This window comes from Macaca fascicularis, chromosome 9, assembly GCF_037993035.2.
Source record: "Macaca fascicularis isolate 582-1 chromosome 9, T2T-MFA8v1.1".
In the NCBI taxonomy this organism is placed as follows: domain Eukaryota; kingdom Metazoa; phylum Chordata; class Mammalia; order Primates; family Cercopithecidae; genus Macaca; species Macaca fascicularis.
Window position 1 is genome coordinate 98,097,854 of NC_088383.1, and position 12,328 is coordinate 98,110,181.

The 12,328-nt window shown below is 41.4% G+C and overlaps 2 protein-coding genes across 3 annotated transcripts in view; both read right to left on the reverse strand.

Moving 5' to 3' along the window:
* Positions 1–297: 297 nt before the first annotated feature.
* On the reverse strand, positions 298–1,668 carry CH25H (cholesterol 25-hydroxylase). Its single transcript, XM_005565903.5, has one exon. The coding sequence runs from the start codon at positions 1,643–1,645 to the stop codon at positions 827–829; it is 819 nt and encodes a 272-aa protein (XP_005565960.1). The 5' UTR covers positions 1,646–1,668; the 3' UTR covers positions 298–826.
* A 5,360-nt stretch (positions 1,669–7,028) lies between these two features.
* LIPA (lipase A, lysosomal acid type) overlaps positions 7,029–12,328 on the reverse strand; it is a 39,274-nt gene continuing 33,974 nt past the window's right edge. For both annotated transcript variants that reach the window (XM_005565904.5, XM_005565905.5), the window contains exons 9-10: positions 9,411–9,482; positions 7,029–8,521 (exon numbers count right to left, since the gene is read on the reverse strand). In XM_005565904.5, the coding sequence (XP_005565961.3) occupies positions 8,288–8,521; positions 9,411–9,482 (306 nt within the window). In that variant the 3' untranslated portion in view covers positions 7,029–8,287. The remainder of the gene's footprint in view (positions 8,522–9,410; positions 9,483–12,328) is intronic.

A 12,328-nucleotide genomic window follows, 5' to 3' on the forward strand; every position in this document is an offset into this window, starting at 1 on the left:
AATCTCTTTATGAAACTTCACAGAGTAATCCTATCACTTGCCTGTTATGCAGAAATCAGCTGAAACGCATTAGGAGCATTAGCATTTTTTTCCTCCATGAAATTGCTAGAGCACAAGGACAAACAGGCCCCCTTCTCCTGCCTCCTTTTCTCCAACAACCCCTGACAGAACACCCTACACCCAGATTCCTCTCTTTCCATGGTAAGGCTGATGGAGGCCTAGAAGCACATTTGGTATGCCCACTCCCTCTTCCCTTTTTGTCAGTCAAAATGCCAGTGAAATGGGAGTCAATACTTATTTGATTCATGTTCTTTTTTTTTTTTCTTTTTTAAAGCACGAATAACATTTCTTTCCAAATAAATATACAGTTCTATAAAAAATATAAAAAGGTACTATAATCTTGGTCACTGTCCAGCAGAAACATGTTTGATTGTTTTTAGAGTCAGAAGTCAACACCACCCATAAAAATATGTTCTTTAAGCCAGGTTTTAGAACACTTTGAAACATAGAAAATTCCTTATTCTACAAACAAGTCATTTTAGAGATACTCTAAATATGCCAGTGATTAATGTCTAATTCATATCCAGGATTCAAGGCTATTGCGGTGAGCTAGACTAAGAATACCAAGAACACAAAATTGTATTGATACACAAACAGTATGTAAATTACTTTGTCACATTACAAAAATACATCAGGTTTTATCTGTGGTTTTCATCGGTTAATAAGTTAGTTGCCGTAAAAAATATCTATAGCTCAGGCGTTTCTCTTGATTCAAGTGTGAAAGGCACAGCAGTCCCACGTCTTAGGGGCACCCACCGCAGCCACATCACCGCGCTGTGACAGATGCAGTCCGCAGCGTTCCCAATATTTTGTCCCAGTGTGTAAAGTACGGAGCGAAGTTGCAGTTAAAGTGAGAGTGATGCAGGTCGTGGTGCACCACACCCCCGTACCACCCGAACGGCACCAGTCTGTGAGTGGACCAAGGGAAGTTGTAGCCGGAGTGGTCCTCCACGGACAGCCAGATGTTGACCACGTGGAAGGTCAGGGAGGTGAGCGGATGGCACCCGAGCAGCGTGACGTTCATCATGTCGAAGAAGCCCAAAGAAAACAGTTCCCAGACGCTCATATACTGCGTGGCCAGCGCGAACGAGGACGGGTTCTGGTGGTGCACCTTGTGGAAGGTGCGGTACAGCCAGGGCACCTTGTGGTGCAGCAGGTGCCACACGAAGAACTCCGTGTCGAAGAGTAGCAGGCAGAACACGATGTGGTGCAGCAGCAGGAGCAGCTCGGGGGCTTCGTGGGGCAGGAGGGCTGGCCTGCTGGCCCAATGCAGCAGCGTCACGGGGAACACAAACATCACATGCTGGTAGAGGGTCTGCCCCAGGCAGGGTAGCAGCTGCCTCGCGGACGGCGAGAAGTCGGGGTGGATCTTGTAGCGCCGCAGGGCGGGCACCCAGGAGCACAGGATGTCCAGGACCACGAAGGGCAGGCAAAAGGCCACGTATGTGGTGATGGAGAAGATGACCGGGAAGAAGGGCGACTGTATGAGGGCCTCCCAGCTCCTCAGGTGGTCCCACAGGGGCTGCAGGAACAGCTGCTCGGAGCTGCAAAGGACCTGGGGGTCGGAGGAGTTCTGGTAGCTCATGACGAGGCTGTGCAGGCAGCTGCGGCTGCTGCTCTCTTCCCACCGACTTTTCACAGGACTCGCGGCCCCGCCCCAAGTGATGTCAGCTGCCTTTCCATGCCTTTCCCGGCGATACGAAGCTTGAATAAGAAAGCAGCCAGGCAGAGTGGCTCTTGATTGCTGTAAATGTGCTCATCTATAACGGCATCTTATCGGGTTTTAAATGTGCGTGTATGCAATGGCACTTAGTACTTTTCACGTAAGTTCTGATTTTTCAGTTGACTACAATTAACACACGATAATGTGTTCATGTACAGATCTACCGTGTGGAGTTTCTATGAGTTTGGCAACTCAGTTCACGTGTGTCATCACAGGTCCCAAACTAGACCGTTTCCATTGCCACCAGAAAGCGCTCCTTTGCAATCAGTGCAGAATAGTTTGTATTTTTTAATGCACACGTATAACTGTATCCATGTGCTTTCATAAAGACGCAAGCATAATCGCATTTTTAAAAACTTTAAAACGACATGCAGTCTGTAGCTCGGGTGTTTTCTGTATGCGAACCCGGTTGCGGTCTGTCCAGCGGCGATCGGGAAACAAGCCCTTCGCACAGGGAACCGCTGGTTCCCGACCGCCGGCGGTGGCGGTCAGCTCAGGAAATCAGACGCGACGGGTGGCCAGATGGGAACCTCCGCCAGCTCCAGCTTCTCCGCAGAGTTTTCCTGGCCGGCGGGCAGCAAGCTGGAGAGACCCCGCACGCAGGCTCTCCTGGAGGGGCCGCAGCCCGGCCGCTGAGCTACCCTCGGCGGCGCGTCCCGGGGCGCTAGGCCAGCGATCGGAGCCGGGAGGCACCACACAGCGGAAAGAGGGCTTCGCGGCAGCCAGGCTCCGCTTTGCCAGTGAAATGCTGGATTTAACGCCCAAATGCTGGATTTAACGCCCAGTCTGCGCCAATCTGGCTAAAAAGCCGTTGTATCTCAATTTGGGGTGGGAACACTTAATTCAGCAAACCACCTGCGTTGTTCATCAAGGGAAAGAGATGTGCGTTACTGAAGCCTCCCAGGAGGCTGTTGAAGGACCAGGTGATGTCGCCACTACCCCGCCCTTCCCCTTGTTGGCTTTGCGGGGCCAACTGGCCCTCGCCCTCCGCCTCCCTTCCTTGAGTCCACTCCGGGCCCACAGAGCCGGGCTAGGGGCTCGTCTCTATCCCCTGCGTTTCTCCGCCACCCAACTGGGGTCCTCGGGCCAGGGACCACCCAGCATAAGGAGGTAGGTACAAGGAGAGCTCTTGGGAGACCCTGGGAACAGCACAAAAATCGTCGCGTTCAACGCGGAGTCTGACACATGACACGACACAAGGGTGCCTTAGAGGATAGACGTTTTGGACACCAGCTTTGAAGCCGAGGAGCACTCCTGATTCTTGCTTAGTGTCTTGTATCTATGTGGTTGGGTCCAGCCCTTCACTCCTTGAAGCTTACATTTTCTTATTCTCCCCGATTCCCCACAAAGGGAAATTGAGAGTATTAAATGGAAAAATAATGTCTACCGTGTAAAACCCACTTACTAGGTGCCACAGATTGGCTGAATGTTTTATTTGAATAGATTTTATCCAATCCTCAAAAGAGCTGTCTTCCTCACCCTGCCGAGAAGTAGGATTATTATCACTGCTGTGGGTTTACAGGAGTAAAATCATAGGCCCTAGCACACAAAAAACACACAAAGTAATATGCATGGTATTTTAAATTTGTACTCCACATGTTACCTAAAGAATAACTGAGAAGTTTGAAATTAAAATCAAGTAAGGTTATGTAAAGAGAAATAAAAGATATAAAGCAATCTATTATGAGGAAAGAACAAATACTACAAAAATATGGACCAATATATGGACCTAAAACTATGATAATAGATGGTATATATGCATACATATGATATATATAATAGGCCAATTCATAATATATAATATATAGGATATAGATGCATATAATAGGCCAATTTGTAATTCAGAATCTCCTAACCGGTGTGTGTCCACTAACTGCCACTGATGGAATACTGACATTCCTTAGATGCTCATTCCCAGGAGCCCTCAGCAGTAGCCTCCAGCCCTACAGTAGCCTTTTTATTTAACCCAGTGTGCCATGAAAATGTTATTATATTCTGCTGACATATTTGCTATTGATGAGATAAAGGTCCAGAAGCAGCGTTGAGTTTCTTGACAGCCAATGCAAAAAGGGAACGAGGTTGAATTTTTCTGATGCTGCTGCTTTGATTTCTCTATGATAGCAGAAAATAGGTATAATGTAGGCCCCTGGTTTCTTCCAATTAAACAACCTGTCCTTGCTAGGCTGTCCACCTCCACCGCACCACCACCCCCCCAACCTCTCCCTTCTCCAGTTCTGTTTTCAGTTCACTCTTAGGGCAACCCAGAAACTTTTCTTTCTCATTCCTGCTAGATGTGGTCTTGTCCTTGATGCAGTGTTTCAGAGAAGAGTGTCCTTCTCACTGCTCCAAAGGGACCATTAGAGCTCACTTTCTCAGCCTTACAATTGGGTTTCTGCTCATAAGCAAAATATCGCTCAAATTTACCCTCAACAGAAGTTAGCCCTCAAATTTCCTTTCAGCACACATTGTCCTTTTCTTGTGGTCTCAGTTATCATGCTTGGGTGCTTTGGTTGCTCTTGCAGATTTTTTTTTTAAGTGAGTGGGATTGGCAGGTTTGCTTAATTTGGATTTAGCTGCTAGATTTGCTGTCAAGACTGTCTCCTTTGAGCCCCCAGCCCCAACCAACCCATTCATTTTCTGCTTTGGTGCATCCATCGTCTATTGCTGTTAGAATAGTGTCCATGTACTGATTACAGAAAGCTGTGGGCAGTAAAACTTGAGAGCTCTGGCTTCAGCCTGCTTTGTCCAGACTCTGCCCGCTGACTTTGTGGCATTTTGAAGAATTGCAACTAAGCTTCTCTGCCATCTCTGCACTTGCAGCTGACCAGGACAGAAATTTTTGTCTAACATACAAATGCAAACATCCCAGGGGAATTGATGAATTACAGTCGTATTAGTTCTCCACTCTATATCATGTGGAATGCTGAACAATATATCAGGTAACCAAAAACAGTATCACTTAATGGACCAAAATAAAATTGAACACTATCAAGTGCTGACTAAGATGGTATCATTTCTTGAATTTGGCACACTTGCACCTTTGAACAGTTTTCATTTGCACAAGCATGTAATAGCTTGCTAGATGAATAGGTCTTTTTAGAGCACCGGGTGTATCTTCTAGGACTTCTCACAGTGCCAAGCATTGCGTCTTTTATATAATGAGTGTTCAAAAGATATTTGTGGACTCAAGATTCATTTTAAAGGATATTAGCTGTAAGTTGAGGCTAAAAAATAAAATCTTTTTTTTTTTAAATTTTTCTGGAGTACCGCTTGATGTAGTTTGGATCTACTCACCTATAAAGATGGTCTTCCCTAAAACGGTGTGTTTTCTGATTAGAACTTTGCCCACACCATTTCTTGTCCGATTGATAGTTTTCCGCAAAAAGGGGTGTTGTCTGACAGGTAGCATTAGAACTTTGGCCATGCCATCTCTTCTCCAGTTGATCATGGCTTCCTGCGTATCATTTTTGTATTGGCATGGTTTTTCTGGCAGGGTTGGAGGACAGGAATCCTTTATTTTCTGCTTATCACAGGAGTCAAGTCACTTTTCTGAGAGTACAACAATCAAGTCTGTGCACACTAATCACAATCTCAAAGTTATATGGCACCAACTTACCAAAAGACTGTGGATACCGCTCCCCTTCCCCCAGCAAATAGAACATGTAGGTAGCAAAGCCTGTTACCAATCACATCATCCCTTTTTTAAAATGACCTTTATGATTTCTTTTTCTTTCTCAAATTAGGTAAAGCCATGTGGGCATCTGTCTAACCAAAACTGTTCCTGGATATTAGAGATGTATAGTGTTATGTAACAGGGAAGACTCGTAGAGGTGGAATGATCTCGAATATCAAAATCTAATCCTTCATTTTAAGGACTAAAGATTAAAAATGCAGTCTTGGAAAAGTCAAGACAAGACTAACTAGGGTTAAAAAGCAAGTTACAGCCAAACTGAGCAGAAAAGGGCCAGTGTTGGTTCCAAGGTAAGTATCTCTTCAGGAGGAGTTTGGTGTTGGAAGGGGTCATTGAAGCTGCTTTTGTGTGACACCTTACAAAAGACTCAGAAAACATTTATTAGTCATGCCAAAAACAATAGGAGATGCTGATGAAGAATGTGGGGATGTCAGCTTCCTCCAGACACTCCCTTGATGCTCCTATTAGTCCAAATACTTGTGCATATTTGGTTTTAAACACTTCATATTTTGATCCACTTACACGTCGCATATAAGTGGGCGCTTCTACTCACTCATACTGGTGAAACTCTCACCAACCTCTCTGAAACGTTTAAGGCATATAAAATCATCCCCATTAAAAAGGCATTCCCTTGCCTGTAGAGAAACAAATACTCGCCTCACCCGTCAAAGGGGTTATTGCAAATATCAAAGCCTTATGAAAAGTATTATTTTTAGTAATGCTAAGACAATTTGACAGAGAAAGAGTTTTGCTTACTTAATTTGGAATTGAACTTGAAATCTGCACCTAGCACAACATAATGAAGTACTGGTTGAGTAACTTTTAAAAATCAGAATTACTATTCAAAGGTGACTTTTAGTGTCACAACATATTAGGGTGACTTATCTTTTGAAAATCTCTTAATACATTAAAAACTAAATGACAAGAGATCAAATTACAGTATATTTTTAATGTTTACATTTAACAGATTAACACCTTTAATACCCACAAACACAAAATAATCATTATTTGGGGATGTCACTAGTCTAAATTTCAGTCCTATATATGTGTGAGGCTTGAGTTAAAACCTTTTCCTGCCATCCATCCCCCAACCACATCTGAAGTTCTGATCACTCATTTACCTATTAGGCAAATTTTCATTTTCAGTTTACATTTGAGGGGCAGCTATTCCTTGAGAAGGTTTGCCAGATGTTATCCACTAGGCAATAGTTAATTATACTCCTGAACAGAAATAATACTACCATGGCTGGCCATCAAATTACCAACCCGCTCATAAAGCAACAAAGTCCTCTACCTTCCCTAGAGGAAGAACGCTGGAGAAAATCTTAGAAAAAGTAGTGAGGGAAGGGAGCGTGGGAAGATTTGCAAGCAAAGCCAAGAGTGCCCTCTTGTGGCAAACAAAAAAATGATTTTTAAAAATCACTAGTTACTTGGTAGCCCTTCATTTCCCAGAGTAAACACATTAACTTAGAGAACAGTTCCAAGTCCTGCCACCGGAGAAAGGGGAGAATCAGATGGCTATTAAATAAAAGAGAAAAAACATACACACAATTCTTTGGGCCTATAAGGCTCACTCAATTTTATTGAAAAGTTTAAGTAAGACTTTAAAAGTTACAAAGTAGTATTCTGCCTGCCTGTATTAGCCAATAACAAGCACTGTATTGTTACTGCAGCCAAAGTAACTGTATCAGAAAAACATTAATTGTCATTTTGTCCACTGGACATTATTGTAAGGAAACGATGCTGCAAGAAAAGCAGACAAATATGGACTTCCCAACATAGAGACGTGAAGCAGGCATATTTAAAATAAGGACACATATAAAACTAAGACACAAAATGAATCCCTGAGCTGAGCTTTCATCTGAAAACATCACGTTCACACTTCATTTGGGTGAAAATGAACTAGGACACTTCTCATGGGCAACCACGGGGCTTTGGTTTCACACAGATGTGATCAGTAATGACAGTAGCTGGCTCCAAGAGTACATTAATCTCAGAAAAAATAGTGGTATAGTCTCCACAGGAATTTGCTTCTCAGATAAGTAGAATTATGGCCTGCCATGAAATTAAGAGTTCATGAACATAGATGGTTGAGTGTATCGGTCTTCAAGCATTTAAAACATAGTTTTTTGGTTTTTTATCAGTGCAATTTGTTTTTGAAGACTCCAGAAAACTATTTCATTTAACCTGAGCAATTAAAACATGTGTCAAATCACAGCTGTCACAGTTAGGTTTCATAAAATTAATTGTAGAATCCTTATTACTGGCACAGCTGTGATATTTCTGGATTTGACTATGCACCTACTGCAGGAAAACATAATAATATGTCATTTAGATCTCTAACTACAAGACCATTAGACTAGAGCACTCTTTAAGGCAAGGACATGAAAACTGCATAATTTTATACCTAGCTCAAGTCAGTGACAGATTTACCAATAACACAATTTTAAAATTCCAACACTTGTATTACTTTGTCCTATGAAGGGCAAAAAGTCAATATAGTATATTTTAAATTTTTAAAATAGAATGGATATAATGACCTTTTCATACATCAATGATATTTAAAAGACTTAAAGAGACAATACTATGGTTGAGACACTGGCTTCCTATTCCAGTCCTAATCAAAGAAAAAATAGCTAGTATGTGTCTAATTGTAACTAGAGAGAACTGGGCATCTTCAAAGTTATCATTTTCTTGGATATAAAAATACAAAAGGCCTGGGAAAGAAAAACTAATGTTTTACAGAAATTAAGCAAAAACATTTTCACATGACATAATCATTGACTTGGTGGTACACAGCTCACATTCAGCTTTCACTGATATTTCTTCATTAGATTAATAATTTTATTATAAAGCCTCCAAGGGGCATCCAGGCCCCAGATGAAGTCAAGATGCTCCCACTCCGGAATGCTCTCATGGAACACCAAGTTGGTGATCTGAGTCAGTAAGATATTGATGTCGTAGACATCCGCAAGCCAGTCATGACCCCCACTCCAGACTGCAGTCGGCACAAGCATGTCCTTCACATTGTATGTGGGAGGGTAACTCTACAATGAAAAGGAACCACAGAAAGCCTCGTTGTTGTTTTAATTTTCAAAATCACAATGAGCACAATCTCCATTAAACATTGTCTAATAAGTTTGACTAAGAATAACAAACTAAATTTTTAAAATCCCTTTGAGTATCTTTTCAAGTTACCATTACCAGCACAAAAAAAGAAATCTAACCCCAAATGAAAGAATGCTAATTATAATCGCCACTAGCTGTGGAGCTGCTACCCTAGGCTGGGCACCAAAATGAATGTTTAATCCCCGGCAAGGAAGGTGTTGTACTCCATAGGTAGTAGACGCAAGGCAACAGAACCAAGTGGCTGGAAAGAGTTTGGAGTCATGCCCTCCTACTTCCTCCCTTTGGGTGTAAGACAAGTCACAGAAATTCTCTAAGCCTCATTGTCCTCATGTTTAAGTCAGAGATAATCATGTTTATGTCACAGAGATGTTCTGGGAATTAAATTTTAAAAACAGAGCAAAGTGTCTCACACTTCCGTGTATTTAGCGTGCGTGCTCAAAAATGCTAATTTTATTAGTACAGGGAAGAAGAGGCTTAAGCAATGTAATCTGGCCAAGGCCCCACAGCTACCAGATAACAGACCTAGTACTATCTGACTCTACAGGCTGTGTTCGTGATTACTCTGAATAATGCATAACAGTGATGATTCTTATTTAGAGCTGGGGACAAGACAGAGAGGAGGCCCAGCCCACAATATCAGCTACAAAGCTAGGATTGTTCTGAATGGACTGATGAAAAACAAACACTAGTCAACTCCCCCCAAACATTTCCCACAGCACCCGAGCCTAGCCAGAATCCTGATAGGCCAGGCTGGCTTTCTTGATGAGTTTTCAGGGCCCCCTTTAATGAAAAGACTAAAAACTTTACCTGGTTGTAATGAAAATAATTCTTGGCACTGCTTCCCCAGTCAAAAGCTTGAAACTTTTGGAATTTAACAGCCTAAAAAGAAGATAATTTAGGAAAGAATTATCTGACACCAAAGTTAGAGATAACATCCTAGGTTGCTGGAGCTAGCCACGACCTCGGAAATCAACTTTATACCAATATCCAGATTTACTCTTGATTTCCAAGGCATTATTTTAACTGAAATGGCATGGTTTTGCTCTGCTTGACTGAATGACTCAATTTCTCATTGTATGGTTGTTAAGCAGCTACCACCTGACACAAGAAAGCAGCTATGCACGTATGCTGTCAAATACACTAAATCAACAGTTGCTCCTGCTAGGGGAACTTTAGGCTGACATTTTCTGCTGAAATTTGCATCCTAAGCTTTTTCAAAGAGTTAGTGATTTTACTTGAGAAATATAGGTAGACAGATACATATCTACATACACATATATGTATATATATAGAGAGAGAAACAGATGGATATATATATATAGATAAAATAATTGTAATATACCATTGGCCCTCCATATCCACAGTTTTCCATCTATGGACTCAACCAAGTGATATTTTGCAGATTGAAAATATTTGGAATAAAACAATAAAAAATACAAACTTTAAAACACAGTATAACACCTACTTACATAGCATTTACATTGTATTAAGCATCATAAGTAATCTAGAGATAATTTAAAGCACATGAAAGGATGTGCATAGGCTATATGCAAATACTACACCATTTTATATAAGGGACTTGAGTATCTCTGAATTTTGGTTTGGGGGTGATGTCTGGAGCCAGTCCCCAAAGATACTTGAGGGACAACTGTATATTTTCTATGTACCCATTCTACTTGTCTAGTTATATTACTTAGTCAAATTTTAATGATCGTATTGATTAAACACTTTTTCTTGAGTATTGGTACCAGTATAATCACCAAGTAGTACTGCATGCCAGCACAACTCTAACTAGTTAGGGATACTAGAGCCATGAAATTGAAATTGTATTGAAATTTACATTAATTCATATTTAAAACAGTATAATACAAAATATTAGCAAAAAGTCATTTATTTTTAAAATTCAAAATAGTGCAAATCCTTATTTCCTCTACATTCTCAAATTAAATGTATGTCAAGAATTAAACTCAAAAATTGGCAAGCCTGATGAATTGGAAATAGTAAGTTTTGCCGGACGCGGTGGCTCACGTCTGTAATCCCAGCACTTTGGGAGGCCGAGACGGGTGGATCACGAGATCAGGAGATCGAGACCATCCTGGCTAACACGGTGAAACCCCGTCTCTACTAAAAATACAAAAAACTAGCCGGGGGTGGTGGCGGCGCCTGTAGTCCCAGCTACTTGGGAGGCTGAGGCAGGAGAATGGCGTGAACCCGGGAGGCGGAGCTTGCAGTGAGCCGAGATCCGGCCACTGCACTCCAGCCTGGGCCACAGAGCGAGACTCCGTCTCAAAAAAACAAAACAAAACAAAACAAAACAAAACAAAACAAAAAAAAGGAAATAGTAAGTTTTGGTCACAAGGTGGCGCCTGGTAAAAAGAAATGCCCAGACATTCTTTGTCAAAACTGCTTTTGATTTATGTGAAGTCTGTTCTTATCAACTACATACAATTCTACTGTTTGATGTAATAAAAGACAGAGTGAGATGATACACTACAGGGGATTGTTACAGGACAAATGTTTGGCATCTGTTTTTGCCATTGCAAATGACAGATATTAAATACCTGTGGCATATTTAACAAGCAAAACAAAATTTGGATTCACAGCACCTGTTGGTACATCTGTTCCCCATCTTTGTCAGTGAAAATATATTGATGCAAACTATTCTGCCACTGAACACAGACAGCAGTTCACCACTTTGTCACATGTCCTTCAGCATGTATATGAAGCACCAGCGAGAGCACAGAATACAAAGCTGAAACTTGCCTATAGCTCAGACTGAAGTTCTAACTTTGACTTTGTGCTCAGAGTCACTTAGGACATCAAGCTATCCACTTGAAAGGGTATTTCAAAAGAAAAGTATTAAGATGATTTACAGTAACAAAAACCTGGAAATAAACTAAAGCCCAATAATAGATATTTGGGTAAATATGTTACATAAATATATACAAGGAGTATGCCACTGTCATAAATATAAATAAAATAGAAACAGAAAATGCCTCATAAATAATCTCATAAACAATACTAAGTGGAAAAAGAAAATGAAACTGAATATACACTAAGGTTATACTTCTGTGATAATCATATCACAGAGTATATGTAGATAATGATCAGGAGGAAACAATAGTGTTAGGATAAATGGTTTTAAAATGAAATTTAAAAAATTATATTTAGGTCTTGAATGGTAACAAAAATGTAAACAGGTTCAACTTTTCTAAAGTACAATATGTATCAGAAGTGTTAAAGCTATGCCTACCCTCTCCCTACTAAGTCTACTACTATGAATGTATCATCCTAAGAAAATACTCTGACTAACATATAAGGACAGATGACTTACGACTGCAAAACAACTATTGCTGTAAAAAAATGATAATAAAATTCAAGCAACAGAAAACTGCCCTTTATGACAAATATTTTAAAAATTTAGTTACTGACCTGGAAAGGCATTTTTAATTGGGACAGAGACTGTCCCCATGCCCATTCTTGCCTTCTTCCTTTCAGTAACAATCCCCAAAGCTTTCCCTAAGCACATGGCTGCCAGGATAGAAACCACATCCTCATCCTCCTGCGAGCAGCCAGTCTATGGCCATAACGCTCACTTCTGAGCTGTCTCCTTCACACACAGTCACTTGCCCTGAGCTCCCTCTCCCCTGCCTTCCCGTGAGTTGGAAGAGACATGGAGGTGACCCAGGTGCAACCGGGCAGAAGAGAACAGCACCCCAAGGATG

What these genes read in the sequence shown, in the direction of transcription:
- CH25H (XM_005565903.5), bottom strand. Translation starts at nt 1,645, where the DNA reads ATGAGCTACCAGAACTCCTCCGACCCCCAGGTCCTTTGCAGCTCCGAG.